A 23,463-nucleotide genomic window follows, 5' to 3' on the forward strand; every position below is an offset into this window, starting at 1 on the left:
CTGATGGGTGGGCCGTGACCCTGTCTCTCTGAGAGCTGAAGGGTAAAGAGTCTCAGCCGCTCTGTTTGCACACGTTACACTCTTTACATACTCACACATACATTAAAGAAGAACAGGAAGTGACAGCGATCAGACGTGACGGCAGCCATCGATCTGTTTTCATCCTTTTATTTAAGGAGAAGGTGAAGCACTGGAATGCTGAGCTTCAGGAGTGGTTCAGTTTGGGGGGAGGATGGAGGATTCAAACATCCGACTTGAACGTCTGTGACTGACGTGTGACTCGGTAGAAATAGCGAAACTGTCACTCAATGGAGACACACGGACAGCTGAGCTCCACAGCTGAGACAGAACGCCACCAGAGAACTCCTGGTACTGATCCTAGCTAACAGGTCATCAGACTGGGACCTGGTACTGATCCTAGCTGAACATTAACATCCAGAATGCTGGAGATGCAAGACTATTAAAATACATCGGCTCAGAGACATCAACACATTTTTATTATCTCACTCCAACCATCAAACAGTTAAAATATGAAATGTCAGGAGTACAGTGTGGGAGGCTGAGGAGACACATGACTACTGTGTGTGTGTGTGTGTGTGTGTGTCTGTGTCTGTGTCTGTGTCTGTGTGTGTGTGTGTGTGTGTGTGTGTGTGTGTCGGTATCATTATGTTTACCTTATAAACCTGGTGAAGATGGTGGTGATGATGGTTCCCAGGACGTATCAGCTGTTCCAGGAGTGTTTCCATAGAGACGGAGCCTCAGGAGGATGCTGCTATATACAGTCTGTGATGCATATTCACCCTGAATTATAAAAAGCTCTGCACACACAGCAAGCGTGTGAAGCAGACATACTGAGTGATACAATATTCATACGGTAACCGATGAGCTCAGTATAGATCCACATTATTTATTTATTATTTATTAATGCACGCTCAGCTGATACTTTATTATGACTGATTTAATCCAGAACCAGCTGTTACATCTCTCTCTTTAAGACACCAGACTGTGGTAAAACACACAGTGCTGTTAACTCCTCCCCCTCATCGACAACGTGCATCTGTCGACAGTCAGAGGGCGGAGAAGATGACAAAGACGACGTGAGAAGCTAAAGAATCGATTGACAAGGTTCAGTAATGTGACTGTTCAAATCTTACTCTGCTAGCGTCTTTAGTTCGATGATTGCTAACTGTTAGCATGTGGAGTATATATCTGTGTTTTCAGCTGTTACCATGACGACTACAGGCCCTGGCTAAATGTCTACATTGAAGAGGCTCATTTACTGCATGCTAGTTGAGATAGGTTTGTAAAGTCGTCCAAACTTATTAAACTTAATCACTTACTTGAGACATAACTTGGGTTAGACAACTTCCTGCAGCCGGTAAAGCTGCTGAACATGAGACAACAATGACACCGCTAACGATACAAGCTAACGTTACGTCTCAGTCTGTTCTGAATAATATCGGCAGGGATGTACACTCTGCTTCTCGCTCGCTCTCTCTCTCTTTTTCTCTTCTTAGCTTGATCCATCACCATCCTCTTCCTCTTAGCCTCAGCCGTCTTTAGCCTGCTCCACTTTTCAGAAAATCTGTGCTCAAACAGGCCGTTTGGAGATTTTCCCTTCATGACATCACAAAGGGCAGTAACCCCTCCCCCAGGTGGGTGACACTCTCACAGCTATGTGTTTGTTCTGCCCTCTGAGTCTGCCTTCTCACCGTAAACAATAGGACATGGAGCGAGAAAGCCAGATCCACTCAAGCCCTTCCAGAGAGGGGCGTGGTCAGACACAGCTCATTTACATATTTAAAGGTACAGACACAGAAACAGCCTGTTCTGATCAGGGCTGAAATAGAGGGGTTTATAGGCATAATCAAATACAGGATCAGAGTGGATTTAGAACAAGAAACTTCACACACTGTGTTCTGAGGAGCTCTGAGACTTATTTACACTGGTTGAAGAGGAGGAGGATATGTGACCTTTAAAGTAAATCTTGTATTTTGATGCTGTGTTTATCGTAGAACTGAAGGGTTTGATTCTGTCTCCTTTTATATCATGTGACTTGTGAAGGCCGTCGGTGCTGCATGTCAGCGGCCCTCATGCTCTGTATTTTTAGTCTGTCCTTGCATGTGTGTGAAACATGGAGCGGGCTCTGCTGCTCGGGTGAAGTGAAGCAGAAGTGAAGCCTTCGTCCGCTCTCTCTGCTGTCAGCATGTGCGTTAAATAAAAACCTCTCAGTTATTTTTAAAGTCAGTGCTGTGTGTCAGAACTTTGCAGGAATGTGTTGGTGTGTAATCTGTCATTATGTGTCTGCTGGGACGACGAACACAGGAAACTGAAGGTTTTCAGATCTTCATCAGGGGAAGCTGCCAGACCCCATCTACATATTTAATGCAGATGGAATTTGAGGAATCTCCAAAAACGTCTTTGATAGAAGCATGAAGAAGTTATTTAAATTCTGATTTATGTTTGGTTCTTAAAAGACGGATGTCCTGATCAGGAACACGTCTGTCGTACTTTGAAGAATCTTCAGCTACTGACGGTGAATCTCATTCTGTCACCACCTCGAGCTGATTGTATTTAAAGCTGCAGTGATCTATGTTGACCACGAGGGGCTCAAACAACCACAGACGGTAAATATGATTGTTTGAAGCCTGAGGGACGTCCCCAGTTGTTCCTGCAGGGGACGCTGGAGTCCCATCGATGGCGGTCTCCATGCTGGAAATGTTGTCTCAGTCTAACTTTCAGTCACCCTAACGACAGGCTGAGAGCTGGAGCTGAGGCGGGTTTTAAGCCTGATTTAGCTGAGGTTGCCATGGCGTGTAGCAGAAAGCGTGATCTTGTCAAAATGTGAACCGGGTCATGGCGAGGGAAAAGAGGTCAACTTGTGATGCCAGAGTTGCAAAGAGAGCTCGAGATAAGTCACGTCATTGTTAGCGTGCGCAGTCGACAGCTCTTCCGCCTGTGTGGTCGTGTTGATTAGTGCATCGACGTAGACCGTGGAGGCGTTCACATTGTGAGACAATTATCCTAAGTTTCTGTTGGATATTTGTCGCAGGCTATCTTTGTTCTCAAGATTGTGAGATCGGCCATCTTTCACCCTCTTTCTCACAGAGCGACGTAGGACTAACCTTTGAGGAGCGAGGAGCACAGATACGACCACGAGATCTTTCAGCTGGGACGGGCCTAAGTCATACAGTGTGTACCCCGATTAATGCACAGGAAATAAATGTGCAAATCCTCGTGAGTTATGATGTCAGAACTGAATAGAAATCTCTGTATTCATCAGAACTAAGTATGAAGCAAAAATGAATATGCAGAGTCACAAACATACAAGTGTTTCAGGACGTGTGTGTGTGTGTGTGTGTGTGTGTGTGTGTGTGTGTGTGTGTGTGTGTGTGTGTGTGTGTGTGTGTGTGTGTGTGTGTGCGTGTGTGCGTGCGTGCGTGGGTGGGTGGGTGGGTGTGTGTGTGTGTGTGTGTGAGTGTGAATGATTCAGAGATGTCAAGTGAGCTCATGAATAATTAACAGGACATGCATTCAGCTCTGAATATTTCATGGTGCGTGAAAGTGAGCAGAAGCGTTCAGTGGCATCGTCCAGTCAGAAGGAAGGTTAGGAAGGAGAGAGAGGGAGAGAGGAAGGGTGGAAATAAAGAAGGAAGGAGGGAAAGTGTTTACAAAGAAAGACTTTTACTTGTATTGTTAGTTTTTCATCTTCCATGTTTGTACTTGAGGAGAGGATCAGACTAAAACTTAGACACAGGTCTGGTCACTGTAAGTTTGATTTCTCGAGCATAATGACCTCGCTGCAGAACACACGACAAGACGGAAAACAAACGGGTAATAGTCTTCACCTTTTTCCGCTGTTGTATTACTCTCTGGGATTCTGAACTTGTGACCTCAGTATTTAAAAAAATCTGTGGGACTGAAAACAGGAAGTGACAGAGAGTTGTAGAAGAAGAAGAAGGTGGAGCGGATGTGAAAGCGTTGACGAGCGTTGAAGGAACTGAAGTTGTGTGTCAGCAACGAACTGCTGCAGAGAGAAAACAGAGTGTGTGATGGCACATTACACACACACACACGCAGAGTTGAGCATGTAAGCGTCAGGATAAGGAGGTGTGAGCACGTAAGCAGCAGAGACAGTTACACAGCTGCAGGTGTTTGTGTCTGTTTACATCTCAGGTATCTGCCTGCTGAGGTCCATTAAACACACCGGCATTCCCTGTATAAAGACTCTATGTGTTTGTGTGTGTGTGTGTGTGTGTGTGTGTGTGTGTGTGTGTGTGTGTGTGTGTGTGTGTGTGTGTGTGTGTGTGTGTGTGTGTGTGTGTGTGTGTGTGTGTGTGTGTGTGTGTGTGTGTGCGTGCGTGCGTGCGTGCGTGCGTGCGTGCGTGCGTGCGTGTCTGATGGTGCAGCTCTGCCATCAACTCGTCGTACTTCACATAAGCTCTGAACGTGTGATCTCTGTGTGTCAGTCATACTGCAGCTCACAGAGAAGGCGGGGAACTCTGCTCAGATCAGTTTGGATTAAACGTCACATTAAGATTCTTGTTCGTTAAATTCATCTTCAGAACTCATCCAATCATCATGAGGTTCTCTTTAGTCTCCTTGGAGTGAGAAGACGATGGAGCCCTTTGGTTTGAGGGTCAAAGCCTCGGGTCATCATTAGCCTGGTGGGATAGTTCAGGTCTTGTGCCCTTTTGTCTCCATAGGTTGGGGGTGTTCAGTGGTGGCAGCTGAGGTGGCAGAGGGAGGGACGGTGTCTCCTATCACAAGGCGTCCTTAATTATGATCTCAGAGGATGTTGGTGGAGACAGATCCAAGTGTTCTTCAGTTCTGTCAAACCACGGCAACAAAACTAGAAGTCCTGGATCTTCGATGTCAGATCATTTCTTAATTTGAAAGATGCGGACTGTCCTAATTTGTGCAGTTTATGCAGAGCACTCTGTCTCTCTCTCCCCTCTCTGTCCCTCTTTCTCCCCTCTCTCTCTCTCCCCCTCTCTCTCTCCCCCCTCTCTCTCTCTCCCCTCCTCTCTCTCCCCCCTCTCTCTCTCTCCCCTCCTCTCTCTCCCCCCTCTCTCTCTCTCTCCCCTCTCTCTCTCTCTCTCCCCTCTCTGTCTCTCCCCCTCTCTCCCCCTATCTCTCTCTCCCCTCCTCTCTCTCCCCCCTCTCTCTCTCCCCTCTCTCTCTCTCGCTCCCCTCTCTGTCTCTCCCCCTCTCTCCCCCTATCTCTCTCTCCCCTCCTCTCTCTCCCCCCTCTCTCTCTCCCCCCTCTCTCTCTCTCTCCCCCCTATCTCTCTCCCCTCTCTCTCTCTCTCTCCCCTCTCTCTCTCTCTCTCCCCTCTCTGTCTCTCCCCCCCTCTCTCTCTCCCCCCTCTCTCTCTCTCCCCTCCTCTCTCTCTCTCTCTGTCCCCCCCCCCTATTCAATTCAATCCAAATGGCTTTATTGGCATGACGTTTGGGTTAAACATGTTGCCAATTACATTACAGCAGTACAGACAAGAAAGCTCAAAAATACACATTAAACAGAATAGATAAGATAAATAAAAATAAAAATAAAAACAGGGGGTATATACAGTACAAAATGAATGATGAAGGTAACTGGGGGGAATTGAGAATTGAGACAGTATTTGCAGAGAACAGATGAGTAAACATGTCTTATATTTTTTAAGGATTTCAAACATTGAATAGAAATACAAACAAACCAGTCATGTATTGTGACATGAAGAACCTTGAATATAAATAACCTACATAGAACCCTCTCTCACTTGATGACATGTAGACACATATTCTGCTGATATCTCTACAGTCGAGCTCTCTTCTCCCAGAGTGATTCTCATCTGTTCCTCTTTAGGGAGGGAAAGAAAGCCGGGGATTCGATCATTAAATTGGGGAAAGACGGTTTCTCTAATGTCTTTATATTTGGGGCAGCTAGTGAGGAAATGAAGTTCAGTTTCCACCTGTCCTGTTCCACAGTGCACACACACTCTCTGAGATCTCTCTAACCAGTTTCTACAGCCAGTCTGTGATCACTGAGCCTGTATTTAGTCATTGTTTGTCTTTTAAGAGGTTCTTTTATTTCTCTTAAATATTGGGCTAATTTGAATTCCCTGTCCAGTAAACTATAGCATTATAATCTATGTATTGTTTGGGTTTCTAATTTCCACTGATTCATATATTTCTGTTTATTATCTTTGTCTATTTGTTGAATTTGTGAGTTGGGGATCAGGGCATTGCTTTGATATGTGGATCTATGTGTGGTGTTTCTATCAGTGATCAGAGAGTGTGTGTGTTCTAAATAAGCTCTGTGTTGCTGTGACTCGGACTCGGACTCGATCAGGTGGTTCATGAACTTCATCCTTCTTTTTTAAATGTGGATCAGTAGAGGGAACTGGCCCAGCTCGGCTCTGCAGCCATGGTTTGGACAGTTTCTGTGGACTCGTAATATGTTTTTACAAAACTCCAGATGGACTCTTTCCACTGGGTTTGAGTCCCGGAGCTGCTCTTTCATTAATGGGCCCCAGACTTCACTTCCATATAACAGAATTGGCTCAATCACACTTTTGAAAATGTTGATCCTCTCTCTCTCTCTTTTGATCCATCTTGGGAACTTTATAAGTCTATCGATCATTAGAGTATCAGCCTTTGTCTCGTTTTTTAAAAACGTGGTTTAGAAAACCATCCAAGTGCCTGAATCATTTCTCATCATCATCAGTGCAGCAGATATTTCCATCTCTGTAAAAATGGAGGCTAATGTTTCCATCTGAGCTCGCCGTGTGTTCTCCAGATAAATCTTCTTAAAATAAACTCTTCATTTCTGCAGAGAGAAGCTCCAGCAGCTCATCGTAAGCCTTCATCCACCACAATCCCCCCGAATCATCGGGGACCTCATTCTGCCTGCAGAGACTCTGAGTGTGTGTGTGTGTGTGTGTGTGTGTGTGTGTGTGTGTGTGTGTGTGTGTGTGTGTGTGTGTGTCTGTGTGTGTGTCTGTGTGTGTGTGTGTGTGTGTGTGTGTGTGTGTGTGTGTGTGTGTGTGTGTGTGTGTGTGTGTGTGTGTGTGTCTGTGTGTGTGTGTGTGTGTGTGTGTGTGTGTGTGTGTGTTCTCCTGTTTCTGTGAGGACTCTGTGGATGTGACAGACCCTGACAAAGAGGACACAGAGGAACATTCAGGCTCGCTGTAAGAGTGTTAGACTCTGATTCAAGGTTTGATTAGTATTTAAAGCGTGTGTGTGTGTGTGTGTGTCTTAAAGTCACGTCAAGCTCAGTTGTGTGTGTGTGTGTGTGTGTGTGTGTGTGTGTGTGTGTGTGTGCGCGCGCGCGCGTGTGTGTTCTGCTGTTTCTGTGAGGACTCAGTTGTGTTTGTCACACATTCAGACGGTGTGTATGCCTGCAGCGATAACAAACATGTTTACATCTGCAGCTCTCCTCCACTCATCACATTTATAAATAAACCTCCTGCAGGAAGAGAAGAGCGAAGATTATCAGGATCAGAGGATCATTGATCAGTGATTGATTGATCATGTCTCATGCATAAGGTCGTGTTTGGAGCTCGGATGGTTCCTGGTGTGGTTGATCACGTGCAGAGCACGCACTCTGCACACGCTCATCTTCCTGCGGGCTGAAGCTGCCTTTTGGAACTTGATCTCTACGTCTTTGAAGGTTAAATAAAGACAATGGTAGAAACATTTTTGTTGAGATTTGGATGTAAATCAGCACATTTCTCCCCCGTGTGTCTGCAGCCCTGCATGACCCCACACTGCAGGAATAATAATCAGTGTGGACGCAGCTGATTCTGCGCCTGTCAGGCAGAAATGAGGGATTCATTCTGAGCCACGAGCCTGTCAGTTTGACGCTCTGATGTTTTTCATGTGGCTTCGACAGCTCGGATTGCACAGGGCAGAGACTGCTGATGAGCCAGACGCACAGTTCACCTCAATGTGTGTGTGTGTGTGTGTGTGTGTGTGTGTGTGTTTAAAAGATTAGAACCTGCCCCTCAAAGTTGTGTTAGTGTGTGTGTGACGGTTTTCAGAAGGTTTCTGTTGGAACTTGATCCGGATCACTTTTCTTCTTAATTAGCTCAAGATGTTTCTGTTCATCATCTGTGATTCATTCCTCTCTGCGATTTCTCCTAAACCTTCGCCTCTTTGTTCCCGCTGCAGGTGGGCTGTGATGGTGTGACTCTGACTGGATGAGACCCCGTCTGTTCATCCACCCCTTCATCCATCCGTCCATCGCTCCGTCAGCCGGAGGAGCGATCTGATGAGAGGAGAGCCGAGGGAGGAGGGAAGAGACGACCTGAGATGGCCAGCGGTGAGAAACTGAAGCGCAATCCTCCAGAGCGGTGAGCCTGCAGCATATGTTACTGTCTCTGATGAGTGTGTGTGTGTGTGTGTGTGTGTGTGTGTGTGTGTGTGTGTGTGTGTGTGTGTGTGTGTGTGTGTGTGTGTGTGTGTGTGTGTGTGTGCAGCAGCTGACAGTGTAGGCAGTCTCGGAGCTGAGCAGAACCACCTGAGCGTCGCGGTCTCGGATCATGGAGCCTGGGCGACGGCCATGAACAACCTGGGCATCATGCCGATGGGAATCAGCAGGCAGCCGCTGGTTTCAGGTAAAAGCTTCTTCTTCATTTATTTTCTTTTCATTTTCTTTTTCTCCTTTATCGCTCCGTAATCTCCTTCGTTAAGCTTTCTTTTCCTTCTCCTTCTCCTCTTCTGTTTTTGTCTTCCTCATCTTTACTCCCATCAACCTGCAGAGATCAGTGATCTACGGTGGCCCTTAGGGTTCAACACGGTGCTTTTACCCGAGCGTTGAACTTTACTAACCCCACTTTGAACCTTTATTAATCATCACAGCAATCCCATGAGACATTTATTAAAATAAAAATCAAACATTAAACAGCAACAAACAGATGAGGAACTCTTTAAGCCCCCCTCCCCATGTGCCCTCTCTTTTCTGATTGGCTGGCTCTCTGGAAGCTCTGGGGGGGGGGGGCACAACGCTGCAGGGCTGTGGCTTACGTAGAGGCTTGAAGCCGTCTGGTGAAATTCTTGGTTTCCTATCGGGGAACTGTGACATGTTTACAGAAGAAGCTGTTTAGCGCCCTCTGCAGACTCATCCTGGAATTACTCCAACATACGTTTACCTCATGATCTGACACTTTAATGTTTTCAATCAGGTGTCAGCTTCACCTCTTATCAGCTTCATCCTTTAACTTCTTTTCACCGCTGTCTGACGTCATCCCGCTTCAGTTCATGACCTTACCCTCAGTCATGTCAAGGGGTGTGATGGAGTTGTGATGCAGGGAACTCGGTTCAGAGCGCCTTTTTTTAGTTAAAATATTCATATTCATAAAATATTCGTATTTTAACTCCTGTGATTCAATAATTGTATCACACGTGTCAGGACGGCGATAAAGAGGGAGAGTAAGCAGAGGACTGATCTCAAGTCATACTGTGCTAATGCTTAAGTTTCTGTGTGTGTGTGTGTGTGTGCGTGTGTGTGTGTGTGTGTGTGTGTGTATATATCACTAACCATCACAGCAGCTCAGCTCAGAGGACATTAGGTTTCATGCATATTCAAAGAATCTTGAAGAGTTAGAGACACTTCAGGCGCTCAGAGAGACACGCTAACAGCTGCTTAAAAAATCAAATGTGTGTGTGTGCGTCTGTGTGTGTGTGTGTGTGTGTGTGTGTGTGTGTGTGTGTGTGTGTGTCTGACACTAATGCAAGTGAACACTGACTCATTTTGTTTTTAAATTTCCTCGAGTTGAAAAGCTAAACTATCCCAGACTCCTGATGCTCCGTCACATTGGATGTGATACTTCATTTGTGGTGACGCACAGCTGGTTCATGGATACACACACATGCAGGTGAACACGTAACACAAGGAGAAACACATAAACAGTTACCATAGAAACCCATGTAACAGTCAGTGTGGCAGTTTGTTAAGAGCTTCAGTAGCCGAGGAGACGAGAGGTTGAAGAGTTTAGAAATGCATTTTAATGATGAAACATTTTATAAGCAGGTTAATGACTCATCGCCCCCGTGTCCACCTGGCGTTTTTTTTCTGAGCGCCAGCGTCTTTTTCAATTGTTTTCAATGAGGAGAGAGCGTTCGCAGCGGAAAGCGGCTGCCTGGAGAAAAAGCGGCGTGCCCAGCCTTTTTCTGAGCGTTCTACCTTTTTTGTGCGGCCACTCCGAGCGCCCAAGTTCAAAATATTTCAACTTTTCAGAAAGGCGCTGTTGACATCACCGGCGCTCTTTTCCAAATGTTTGATATTCCCCGTAGTTTTTCCTCATACAGATCGTGTCTCGTACCCAAATCCTCCTCGCTCTGTGTCTGATCGTGAAATAAACGATCTCTAATATAAAACATGTAGTAAAAAGTAACGGAACAGTGTCGGTCATACATCAGACGTTGTCAACAGACTGTTGTCATAGAGACAGGACAGACGTGCAGCACTTTTCTTCTCCGCGCACAAACGCTTCATGCAAACGCTCCCGAGCGCACAGCCAGCGCGTTACTGCCCTGAAGAAACGCCAGGTGGACACGGGCCTGATGTGACACTTTTCATCCTTCACTCAGATTCAGGTGAAAAAGTTAAAATGTTCCTGGATGAGGATGGAAACTCACACACGTCAGATGGTCATGATCTAAATGTTTCCACATGTAGTTAAAACAGGGTGGAGATATGATGGCGTCATTTTTTAAACAACATGTCATCATTTGGATTTTCCCTCTGAGCTCCGTGTGCTGCTGTCTGTCTCTCCGCTCGCCGCTCAGTTAAATCCACACATTCAATTATTCTGAGCTTAACACACAAAAAACTCCACAAATCTCCCGGCGTTCATTTCATAAACCTGCACAATGCAGCACTTCTTATTCCATCAGAGCCCCCCCAGAGCCCACGCAGAGCCCACCAAGAGCCCCCCCCCAGAGCCCACCCGGGGTCTTTATACAGAGAGAGACGCTCCCACAAATCTCCCACCCTGCCTCACTAAAACAATCCTACAAACACATTGAAGGTGAAACACTGATGCAAACCTGAAGGGCTTAGTGTACTTAAGTACAAGGGGGGGGGGGGGAATTGACTGGAATTGAACCAATTAAGGTTCAAGTTGATAACCCGCCGTGCACATGCATCCGCAAACATGACTAAAAGCACTGTAGTACACATGCCAGGCCAGTAGATGGCTCTCCCCCCCTCTCTCTCCCTTTCTCCCCCCACCTCTCTCTCTCTCTCCCCCTTTCTCTCCCTCTCTCTCTCTCCCTCTCTCTCTCTCTCCCTCTCTCTCCCCCTCTCTCTCTCTCCCTCTCTCTCCCCCTCTCTCTCTCTGCCTCTCTCTCTCTCTCCCTCTCTCTCCCTCCCTCTCCCCCCCGCCCTCCCCTCTCTTTCTCTTTCTCTTTCTCTTTGCTCTGTGTTTAATTTTTCTCCTCCCTCGGTGTGTTTTTCTTCTCTTTCCTTCTTTTCACAGTCGAGAAATGAGGCGGGCTCGCCTCGTTTTGGCTCTGTGAGTAAAAAGCGGCGTGCTTCTGATTGTGATGAATGTGCGACACACAGAGGTGTAATTCACCTGTGCAGGTTATCTCAGACAACACTTAAATGAGTTTTCCTAAGACCCGAGGAGTCTGTGAATTCACCGTGGCTGCACACGCTCAGATTTATGGAAGATTATCACTCTGAGTGTTTTTCTTTTTCTTCTAATACGACTGAGGATCTTTAATACAGAGAGTGAACAGGAGAGAGAGAGGAAGTGTTTTACTGCTCTGCACTCAAGCAGCAACATGCAGTGTTTGAAATATTAAGCCAATTCTGAAGTATAAAACCCTGCAGTTCTTCGAGTGTCCACTAGAGGCTGGCTGCAGAAGCACAGGAAGTCACATACACACCCATTCAAAAAAGCCTGTTTTTACAGCAGAGATGAACATGTTTACAGCCTGGTTCAAAAAACCAAATAGGTGTGATTAGCTCATGTCTTGATCAGCACACACTGTACGGGGGGTGAATGTTTTGATGACTCATCAGTTTTGATTTGATGAAGGATAAGAGTTATTCACAATAAGGCGTGTAGCTGACATGATTGACAGGCGGGCGCGGTGTAACGGTTTGTCAGGAGGCTTAAAACCCCCCTCAGCTCCAGCTCTCAGCCTGTCGTTAGGTTGACTGAAAGTTAGGCTGAGACAGCATTTCCAGCATGGAGACCGCCATCGATGGGACTCCAGCGCCCCCTGCAGGAACAGACGAGTGAAGCTTCTGCAAGAGATATCTTTGAGTAAACAAAAACTGTTTTCTTCTTCTGTTTCTTCTTCTTCTCTTTATTTGGAGCATGTTACACTTCCTGTTTGCTGACGACAATTTCAGCTGTGGGACTGTGATGAATGTGTGGTCGTCTCAGTCCTGCAGGCCGAGCAGCAGAAACATTTATTTCTGTGAGTTTTCTGTAGGAGACGTGTGTCCTCTCTCGGTGTGACAGCCTCCCTCTCCTCTCATTTAAATCACTTCATCCTCGCTGCTGTTGTGGCTGCGTGGGGGACATGGGGGGTTTGTGCTGACGTTTGGTTCCTCCCGCTCTCTTGTTATTGCAGTGTTGTAGATAGGAACACGCGACTCTGCTCCGCCCTCCGCCTCCACCCTGCCTGCTCTATTTTCACCCAGACAGCTGAAACATGGCTCCTGTCGCCTCTTTATCTTCTCTCCTCTTCTTCACTTTCTCTCCGTCCTGAACACACATTTCTCTCTCCTCTCTCCCCTCCTGTCCTTGCTGCTTCTCCTCTTTCCTCTCACACACTCAGGAGGCGTTTTTGTTGTTGTCTGTCCCTGCAGATCTCGTCTCCAGTTTTTATCTTCTCTGATCTCTTTCTCACAGATAACAGTGTTTTATTTCCCTCCTCTGCTGCAGGTTCTCCTTCCTCGTCCTCTGTTGCAGCTTTTTCTGTATTTTGATTAAAGCCAACACTACTCATCATCTTCTTACTTTTAGATTTTGTTGCCAAATTTCTACGGTGCACAGCCTGAAAGATCATATCATGAATGAATAAAACAGCCAGATCTGTTTGGATGCAGCTGGCCCTGCTACTCCTCTGCTCTCAATGATTGTCAGATCAGATAAATTTAAATATTGATTGATGTGTGTTGATTCATCAGCTGTCTATTCTTTACCTGTGTCTCTGTCCTGCAGAGTCTCTGTGCATCCAGAGGTTCGAGCCCGGCCTCGGTCTCCTCACTCCCATCAACCCCATGATGGCGGGAATCAGCCTGGTCCCGCCCCCTCCCATCCCCCCCGACATGCCCGTCATCAAAGAGATCATCCACTGCAAGAGCTGCACGCTGTTCCCCCAGAACCCCAGTAAGACCCGAGATCATTCATCAGCAACATCGCATCATTGTCATACTCCCTCATTCAAACATTCAGCCAGGAAACATGATGGTGATGTCATTGTCCTTCAGACCTGCCCCCTCCGTCCACCCGGGAGCGTCCCCCCGGCTGTAAGACGGTGTTTGTCGGAGGTCTGCCGGAGAATGCCACAGAGGAGATCGTCAGGGAGGTGTTCGATCAGTGCGGAGAGATCACCGCCATCCGAAAGAGCAAGAAGAACTTCTGTCACATCCGCTACAGCGAGGAGTTCATGGTGGACAAAGCCATCTACCTGTCAGGTGAGTCACACAGCATGACCGTCCCCCCTCGCAGCGTGGCGTTAGGTCGACTGAAAGTTAGGCTGAGACGCGGAGAACGCCATGGATGGGACTCCAGCGCCCCCTGCAGGAACAGATGGGTGACGTCCCTCAGGCTATATATTTACAGTCTGTGTTTAAAACATGCAGGAGGCGAGTAATACTCACCTCCGCCTCTAGTGGCCAAAGTGAGCATCACAACTACATTTCAAAACGCTTTTCTTTGTGCGTTTTCTCAGACGGATAAATGTTGTTACCAACTGATCCTCTGAAGGTCGTGCTGGTTAACAGAGCTGTGCATCTTCACTGGTGTCCTGATTCCATTTGATCCTCTCCTCTCAGGGTATCGGATGCGAATCGGCTCCAGCACCGATAAAAAAGACTCGGGGAGGATCCACGTGGACTTTGCTCAGGCCAGGGACGACCTGTACGAGTGGGAGTGTAAACAACGTCTGTTCGCCCGAGAGGAGCGCCACCGACGCAAGGTCCACGAGGACCGCCTCCGACCGCCGTCTCCCCCGCCCATCGTGCACTACACAGAGCATGAGGCGGGGCTGCTGGCAGAGAGGCTGAAAGGTGAGGTGAAGTGATGGATTATAAACTGCTGAGTCATGAGAGGCGGATGTGCCTCAGGAGGATTCAGCTGGTGTCATGGTAACAGAGATTTAAAAGAAAAATACATTTACAGTAAGCAGATGAATCTGAAACCATGTTCTCACAGTGATCTGTGTGTGTGTGTGTGTGTGTGTGTGTGTGTGTGTGTGTGTGTGTGTGTGTGTGTGTGTGTGTGTGTGTGTTACCTGTTGTGATACCTGATCAAAAGTTCAGGTGAATCAGTGAGGAAGCTGAACAATTATTGATCCTCTTCATCCTCGTTTAAACACAGAAACAAACAAAGAGCTGACACAGAGAGAGCTGAAGAGCTGCAGGAGGAACCTGTGTAGACATGTTCACCTGTACAGACATGTTCACCTGAACAGACATGTTCACCTTTAGAGACATGTTCACCTGTACAGACATGTTCACCTGTGTAGACATGTTCACCTGTGTAGACATGTTCACCTTTAGAGACATGTTCACCTGTACAGACATGTTCACCTGTGTAGACATGTTCACCTTTAGAGACATGTTCACCTGTACAGACATGTTCACCTGTGTAGACGTGTTCACCTGTACAGACATGTTCACCTTTAGAGACATGTTCACCTGTTCAGACGTGTTCACCTGTACAGACATGTTCACCTGTACAGACATGTTCACCTGTACACGTGTCTCTATGCAGCTTGTTTCTTTGTCCTACTGTCCGTCTGTGTCCCTCAATTTTAAACAATCAAATGAGCTTATCAAAAACTCCCCCGGACGTTACCTGCGCCCCTCACCCTCACCCTCTCCGCTGCGTCTCGTCCCGTGTCAGATTCAGCGCTGGTTATTTGATCTGAAAGTCAACCCTGAGCCTCTAAGCGTTTATCCTCCTCCTCCTCTACCGGCACACATAAACATTCGTGTTTCCTCTGAATAACCTTTTTGAATGTATTCTCCTCCTCTAACAGCGGAGAAATAAATTTAATTCTTCCTCTGTGGTCGTCCCCGCTCAGCTGTGTCTCTTTGTGCTCCCCGTAATGTGACTGTAATCTGCAGCGTGCGTGTGAATGAGCCTCTATCAGAGCGGGGAAAGTGTCTTCTTACAGGTTGTGTAGCGGCGGGTATTGAGCTCATTAAATGTTCTCTAATTCACTCTGTTCTGTTCGCCTCCATCGCTCCCTTCCATTATTATTCAAATGAAACAGAACGACAAAAGCCCGCAGAGACCTCTGAGACAGGACGCCGAGCGAGGGTTCGGTTGGAAAGTTGGAAATCAAAAATGCTTTTTGTGCTTGGTGGCTGTGACGGGTTCACAGAGGCGTGAGCGGTGAACGCCCCCCAGGAGGAAGAGGAAGTCTGCTGTTTGTTTAGCCCGACTAAGCGCTAAAGGTCCCATGAAATACGTTCAGACATCCAGATACTGCAGACTCTGCTGGTGTGAGACTTCATGGAGCAGGCACGCGCTCTGACGGCACAGAGAACGCTACAGAAGTTAAACGTTTATTATGAAGAGTTTTTATCATGCTCTCAGATCCTGCTGGAGTAAAGTCCACACATTCATTTTTAGTTTGATGGTAGTTATATTAACACTGTTTGTCTCAGATATCTTAATCTTTATTCTCTTCTCAGATGATCTTAATTTCTGCGAGGCCACGGCGGTTCTTTACACGTGGATCGACCGCGGCGAGGTGAACCGACGCACCGCCAATCACTTCTACTCCATGATCCAATCAGCAAACAGCCACGTGCGCAGGCTGATGGGAGAGAAAGCTCAGCACGAGGAGGAGATGGAGCGGGCCAAGGAGACGTTCAAGAACGCCCTGATTGCGATCCTGACACAGTGTAAGAACTCTTTTTGTTTCTTCATGTTCAGTCGCTGCTCAGAGGCGGGCGAAGGAGGCGACGCTCTAACTGTGACCGTGCAAGTAAGATCACATCGTTACAGGTACCTTCTTCATTCAAAGGAAGATTTTAACGTTAAAGAAAGATAACATTTCTGTAATTAATAAAATAAAATAATAAAGAATCTTTAAACATTATTAATCCCAAAGGAACATCTCTATCCAGCTTTCTCCAAAATGAAATGTGTGTGAAACAAACGAGCCTCAAATATATAAGAACCCACTTTAGGTCAGTTCCCATCAGCCTCCAGTGTGTCTGCTGTCATAGTGACACCTCACACACACACACACACACACACACACACACACACACACAGGTTCAGAGTCAGCGATGTGAAAACACTCTGACCTTTTCAGAGACGGGCTGAAGAAGATACCAACACTCAGGATCAATCCCAGGCTTGTTTGTTATTAAACTAAACTACTCGATACGTCTGTGCAGGTGGAGCTGCAGTGAGGGTGTTTATCCACCAGCGGGCGACATTTCTCCGATAGTGTCCTGAAGATCTTTTTGTTCTGATGAATTCTGTTCCAGTCTGTTCACTTGAACACAGCAGATGGTCAGTGGGTCTCTGTAACGTCTTGTCTGCGTTAACGTCAGGTGAAGTCGTACAAAGAGCGAGGAGCCCGACCTCCTCCATACACGGAGGAGGTCGGGCGGGTGGATGGTTTGAGCACAGCGTTTTTAAAAAGGTTTTAAAAGGAATCATTTTAACTTCACACTAAACAGACTTGATGAAATAAACTTTCTGGTAGAAAGAGCATCGGGAAATCTTCTGCTGTGCGTCTGGTACTCACCCGGTCAATCATTACTTTCAAATCGCCAATCCATAACAAGGGTTATCTCGACGCGCTTTACAAAGAGCGGGTAAAAGACCTTACTCATTAAGAAAAATGGGAGGAGATGGGAGAAGGTGCAGGAAGGATTTCTATTCCTCGCGTTCCTGTTGTCCACACTTCCTCGCCGCTGAGGTCAGAGCAGGCCGTGCGTGAATGAGGACGGCAGTGGTTGAGGGGGCGACACTCTCCTCTGATTGGCCGGCAGGGACATTTGAGTGAGCTGCCAGGGTGGGCGTGTCCGACAACTTTGCTCCTAGCTTTGCTCTGATACGTCTCCAGAACCAGACGCCAAAGATTACTTTTTTTAAAAGATGGAGCAGCAGAGTAGATCTCAGTAGTTTCTCCTACAGAAGTAAACAAAGTGCAGAATATAAATACAATGTAAGTCAGCCTTCAGACGATGAATCATCTCAACCTGACCACATGAATCTCCATCTTTAACAGTCTTTAGTCACACGGTGTCTGTGGGGAAAACCTAAGAGGTAAGTCAAGCCCGTCTCTGTCTGAGTCTTACAAACAGGAAGTCCAGGTCTCAGGTGTTTCTCCATGCTGTTTGGGTTTTTATTTGATGTTCTTCTTGCAGGTTTGTTGAGTCAAAATGTTGTCTGTGCTGAAAGTGTTTGAGACAGATGAGAAAATGTCAGAGCATTTTATAACAAGGCAACATTTTCCAACACAGTGTGTGGCTGTAGTGACCTTGAGGTCAAAGTTCAAATCTGTCGTAATGATTGAACATCATCTCAGCTGTTATATGATTTATAACGTAAACACACCGAGGTGTATAAAAAAAGAAAAAGCCTCCATTCTGGATAAATGTTGCCTCAGTGAGTCGTGAGGGAAGTGAGACTGCAGGTGATGTAAGTACAGAGAGACGGACAGGAGAGAGAGACACACACACACACACACATCACCAGGCCTATTCTGTTAAACTCAGTGTATCTGCACGACTTTTTCATTTGTCTCCTCATCAGTTCATCATCTGCTCAGCGACTCTCTGCAGGAGTTCAGAAGTCAGACTGTCTTTAATCTACAGTTACTTCTGCACTTTGTCTGTCCTGCAAAATGATGCAACACATTACGGGACCCTGCACAGCGATCTACTGTATGTTTTCACTATTAGAGCTGTTTGTGATTGTTTAAGGATCAATCAGTGAGCTGGTAGTGAGTGAAATGATAAAGGTACCTTACTGTATGATCAGACATTAAGGAAACATGCTATGTTGAAGTGCTGGCATGGTAACCTGCTTGAGGATCGACTCTAGAGAGGAGGGGGCGGGAGACAGCTCTCTACAATGTTTAGAATTTGGACCCATTTTAAACACTAGGGGTCATAGTTACATATTGCTCCTTTCAGGAGTCCAACCTGAGCCGGTGATGTCACTGTTTTTATTTTGGAGTGAACTGTTACTTTAAAATGAATCAAAGGTCAGGTCAGTCTCTCTTCTGTCCGCTGTACGAGTTTCAGTCAGAGCTACAACGCTACATAAAACGCTTGTTTTGTCTTGACCCCCTCCTCCTCCTCCCCCTCCTCCTCCTCCTCCTCCTCCTCCTCCTCCCTCTTCACCCCAAAGTCGAGCAGATCACCACCGTTTTCACCGCCGCCACCAGACAAAAGGCATGGGACCATTTCTCAAAAGCTCAGCGCAAGAACATAGACATGTGGAGAAAACAGTGTGAGGTTGGTACTCCTTCTCTTCTCTCTTCCTCCTCCTCTGCTCGCTGACAGACAGACCTGAAGGAGTCTGTGATTTTCTTGATGCTTCGGCGTCTCAGACAGACAGACAGACAGTCAGACGGATCACTCTCTCTCTCCCCTTCTGGACGTAAACCAAAGATCTGATGCCTCCTGGAAAGTGTGAGGCGCTGCCATGGTAACAGATTTTTCCAGGGTTAAGTCTGTGATTAATATTTCATATCTCAGTGTCACATCGAGATCACAAGTTTGAACCTTCAAAGTTTAATAAGAAGGCGGGAGAAACACCAGCACACTGGATTCAGATGTGGAGCATCTGTTTGCTCTGCCGGGAGTTTAGAATATTTCATCATTAGATCTGTGCATTCATAATTCAGTGACAAAAACCTGCAGTTCACCATAGTCCACTAGGGGGCAGCACACACCTGCCAGTAATACATTTAAAGGTCACATATAAGTCTCAGAGCTCCCCAAAACATTTCTGTGAAGTTTCTTGTTCTAAATCCACTCTGATCCTGTATTTGATCATGCCTATAAACCCCTCTATTTCAGCCCTGCTCAGAACAGACTGTTTCTGTGTCTGTACCTTTAAATGTAAATGAGCTGTGTCTGAACAAGCCCCCTCTCTGGAAGGTCTTGGGTGTACTCTGGCTTTCTCGCTCCATGTCCTATTGTTTACGATGAGAAGGCAGACTCAGAGGGCAAACAAACACCTAGCTGTGGGAGTGTCACCTACCTGGGGGAGGGGTTACTGCCCTTTGTGATGTCATGAAGGGAAAATCTCCAAACGGCCTGTTTGAGCACACATTTTCTGAAAAGTGGAGCAGGCAAAAGACGGAGAGGATGGACTTTTTTCATCATTGGGGGGTTTGTAGACAGACACTGTAATGTCTCTGTTACTACCTCTAAAGACGGTACTGTGGGGGGGTCACTACGTCCCCCCATAACACCTCCACTATGTTCAGATTGAAGGCGGAACAGGGTCACAGGGCCGTAGATATCGCAGCTTGAAACGGCAGTCTGAACAGGGCTATATATACACAGAGAGTAAAATTCAAGGCAATTGCGACTGGGAATCATGAAAGTCAATATTTTCACAAACAGAGGCGGCCATTGTTGTTGTATTCCACCTTCTCCCTCATGGCTATTTACTGGCAGCGCACTGAGCATGTGCAAAGTTTTCAGAGCAGCTGGGTATTTCCAGTCTACACGATGGCGGAGACGCTGCCATTTTCAAAACGTGGGTACGTCATAGTTCCCTTAATTGCTTCCAAGTGTCCTCCTCCACTTGTCTCCTCCACTTGCGTCCTAGTCCCTCCCACCAGAGATGCAAGGAAACGAAGCAGAGGAGACAGGAAACGAGGAAATGTGTTTTAAGAGACATGAGACGTTCTTATGGTCTTTTCAGGTCAAACATGGCCGACGTTAAAGCCCTCAGATTCTTCTTCATGACAGTTTGTGACAGAGTCTTTAATTACTGCGAAGGCAATGCTGCCCCCTGCTGGACGACACCAAAATACAACACACCTCTTTGGTTTGTAATTGAAAAAGAGACCTAAAATCCAAAATATTATATCTAATATTTTATAGAGTTTTAGTTTTGTATTTGCTTTTTTAAATCGTCTGTATCAGAAATCCGCCCAGTGTGATAGATAACGCCTCTAACCGTCAATGAAGCTTCGCCCGAGGTCGCCGTGTTTTAAATATTTGGAGGTACCCGAGGTAAGAGACAGTATGATGTGAGACAGAACCATCTCTAGCATGTTACAGTCCTCTTTATGTTCTGTGGTAAGTCTACCTGCTCCTCTGTATCTTCATCTAACGTTTTCAAACCTCGCCACCTGTCCCCGTCGTGTTCCTATCCACCGAGTCCTTCGCTCACTCAGACATCTGCAGCGAGATCTCAGCTGACAAATGAACAGATAATGAAAATGGAAGCAGGAAACGGATCTGATTTCCCCGAGGGCTGCAGCAGCTCTCTGCTCTCGTTCTGTTAAAGTCTCCTCACACACGCACAGGTTTCACTTCATCAAGCTTTTAGTGCTTCACGGCTCGAGTGTTAATGCATGCTCTGAATTACTATTCCACTGAAAGAGATGATTCACACCGCAGCCGAGCATAATAAAGAAAGGTAAAGAAAAACTGTTCAGGATATAGACTGTATATAATAAATGGACGTAGCCTCTTAACTTCGAAAGTGAAGCTAATGAACGAGTGTCTTAAACCACTGGAAATGTTAAATCCTGCAGTTCTTCGAGTGTCCACTAGAGGCTGGTTGCAGCAGCACAGGAAGTCACATACACACCCATTCTAAAAGCCTGTTTTTACATCAGAGATTGTGTGTGTGTGTGTGTGTGTGGGTGGGTGGGTGGGTGGGTGGGTGTGTGTGTGTGTGTGTGTGTTTGTATGTGGGTGTGTGTGTGTGTGTGTTTGTATGTGGGTGTGTGTTTGTGTGTGTGTGTGTGTGTGTGTATGTGTGTGTGTGTGTGTTTGTGTGTGTGTGTGTGTGTGTGTGTGTGTGTGTGTGTGTGTTTGTTTGTGTGTGGGTGTGTGTGTGTGTGTGTGTGTGTTTGTGTGTGGGTGTGTGTGTGTGTGTGTGTGTGTGTGTGTGTGTGTGTGTGTGTGTGTGTGTGTGTGTGTGTGTGTGTATGTGTGTGTGTGTGTGTGTGGGGGGGGGGGGTGTTCAGGAGCTGAGGAACGCTCACAGTGAGGAGATCATGGGTATCAGACGGGAGGAGGAGATGGAGATGTCCGACGACGACTCCGAGGAGAATCCCTGCAAGAGGCCGCGCACAGAGAACGGTACGAAAACCGTCAGATGGTTAAACACTAACTGCGGTTCCTGAGACAGGAAGGACTTTATTTGAACTTCTCTGTGTGGTCTTTCTATCTCTTCTTCTTTATCCCCCCCTCCTCCTTTCACTCCTTTCTCGTTTCCTCTCCCTCCCTCGCCTCCTGCAGGAGTGTGTGACCCCGCGTCTCTGAGGGAGGAGAACGACTCCCTGCGCTGGCAGCTCGACGCCTACAGGAACGAGGTGGAGCTACTGAGGAAGGACACGAGAGGAGCCGGTCGCCCTGACGACGACCACACGCTGACACACGCTCACACACACAGTCCCGAGGCTCAGATCCAGCTGCTGCAGCAGAGCATGCACAACATGCAGCAGGTACCGCCCTCCACTGACACCGCGCGTGTGTGTGCGTGCGTGTGTGTGCGTGCGTGTGTGTGCGTGCGTGCGTGTGCGTGCGTGCGTGTGTGTGCGTGCGCGTGTGTGTCAGCGTATTTTTGGCAGGTGTGCATCAGGAAGCAGCTGCGAGCTCTGTTTATTTACTTCCCTGAAGCAAACATAAAATCCAGCAGAGTGTTTCTCAGTGCTGACTCAGCGCTCTCCCATGATGCTTTGCTCCACTGATTCCATAAACACAGAGACAGCGTGTTCGAGCGCGGCGCTCGGCTGCTTCGGGTTAGCCTGATGTGACTCGACTTTCTGTCTGTCTCGATCTAAAGTGACAGCGCTGATAGAAGCAGGCACGTTAGAGACACACACACACACACACACACCGCCTGCTGCTGGTGTGTTTTCATGTGCTGTTTATTTGACTTCTCACAGTCTCAGAGATCGTCACGATGCCGTCGCTCCTCGTTTGTCACCTTGACGCTGACAAATCAAATCTGAGCTTTTCTTAAATCGACTTCATTTACGCTGAATTTAAACGAGAAATAAAACAAAACAAGGATTTAGAAATAAAATAAAATAAGTATGGCTGATTCTTTGATGTTGTCCTGACGCTGTGTGATGTGAAGAGCTCCCTCATGTAATATCTGGCGTCCTCTCTCTGTTCACAAGAAGTATAATAAATAATCAAAACTATCTTTGCAGTTCAAATATCAAAATAAAGAATAATGATGTCGACCACGGTGGAGCTATCAGAGTGTAATGTAAAGAAGGCTGAGGGTATTTACAGAGCTTTTTTTTGAAGGCCTACAGAGGAGGATTTTTTTATTTGAGCAGAGAGGACACACTGAGACAGAGGTCTCTTTTCAGCGGTGTCCTGCAGCAATGCACAAATAAAACAGAACAAATATAAACACATAAACATTTAAAATGATAACTCAGTTCATACTTCAAACCGTGAACATTTCAATGATTTCACATTTTAAAACTGTTGCAATTTCAACAGTTGCAGCAACAATCAACGCAGTCTGCGTAAATGATTTACAGACTGATCTGTAACATAGACGCACATTTAACCCCTCAATAACTGTATGATGACTCCTTTAAATACGCACAACCTGCACAGGCTCAGAGAGAGGCGGTTTACTCTGCAGCGCAGTTAAAGGTGCGTTTAACCAGTTACGGGTTTTTGTGTTTTTTGCAGGTATCTGGCGAGCGTCAAAGCTGTGCAATCCTTTTGTGAATCAGTTCTTCACTTTATTTAATGTGAAAACAATCTAAAGTGTTGAGCTGATTCAGGCTCAGACACTTTTGTATCTTCAGAGTTTCACCTTTTTACTCGTTTCTGTTTGGTCTCTTTTATTAAAGAAACACTTTTAGAATCACGTCATGTCTCTGTTTCTCTGTTTCTCTGTTTGTTTTGCAGCAACTCCTGAGTCTGCAGGAGAAGCTGAAGAGCAAAGAGGCGGAGCTGGAGCAGGCCAGAGACGAGCATCGCCACCTGGAGGGGGAGGTGCTTACGCTCAGAGACAAGGTGTGTACGCACGGTCTCAGCTGATTGGTTGTTATTGATCCTCTGATGACGGATCGTTACTCTCTGGTTCGGCT

The 23,463-nt window shown here is 46.7% G+C and overlaps 1 protein-coding gene across 4 annotated transcripts in view; it reads left to right on the forward strand.

Annotated features, from left to right (window-relative positions):
- The window catches only part of enox1 (ecto-NOX disulfide-thiol exchanger 1), a 73,227-nt gene that overhangs the window by 42,486 nt on the left and 7,278 nt on the right, over window positions 1-23,463 (forward strand). For 3 of the 4 annotated variants that reach the window (XM_061054083.1, XM_061054084.1, XM_061054082.1), the window contains 10 exons: window positions 8,155-8,305; window positions 8,463-8,600; window positions 13,170-13,337; window positions 13,439-13,645; window positions 14,006-14,239; window positions 15,875-16,087; window positions 18,558-18,664; window positions 21,367-21,481; window positions 21,641-21,846; window positions 23,282-23,389. In XM_061054083.1, coding sequence (XP_060910066.1) covers window positions 8,296-8,305; window positions 8,463-8,600; window positions 13,170-13,337; window positions 13,439-13,645; window positions 14,006-14,239; window positions 15,875-16,087; window positions 18,558-18,664; window positions 21,367-21,481; window positions 21,641-21,846; window positions 23,282-23,389 — 1,506 coding nt within the window. In that variant the 5' untranslated portion in view covers window positions 8,155-8,295. The remainder of the gene's footprint in view (window positions 1-8,154; window positions 8,306-8,462; window positions 8,601-13,169; window positions 13,338-13,438; window positions 13,646-14,005; window positions 14,240-15,874; window positions 16,088-18,557; window positions 18,665-21,366; window positions 21,482-21,640; window positions 21,847-23,281; window positions 23,390-23,463) is intronic. The other variant, XM_061054085.1, reaches the window with a different exon arrangement.

This window comes from Labrus mixtus, chromosome 13, assembly GCF_963584025.1.
Source record: "Labrus mixtus chromosome 13, fLabMix1.1, whole genome shotgun sequence".
Classification (NCBI taxonomy): Eukaryota; Metazoa; Chordata; class Actinopteri; order Labriformes; family Labridae; genus Labrus; species Labrus mixtus.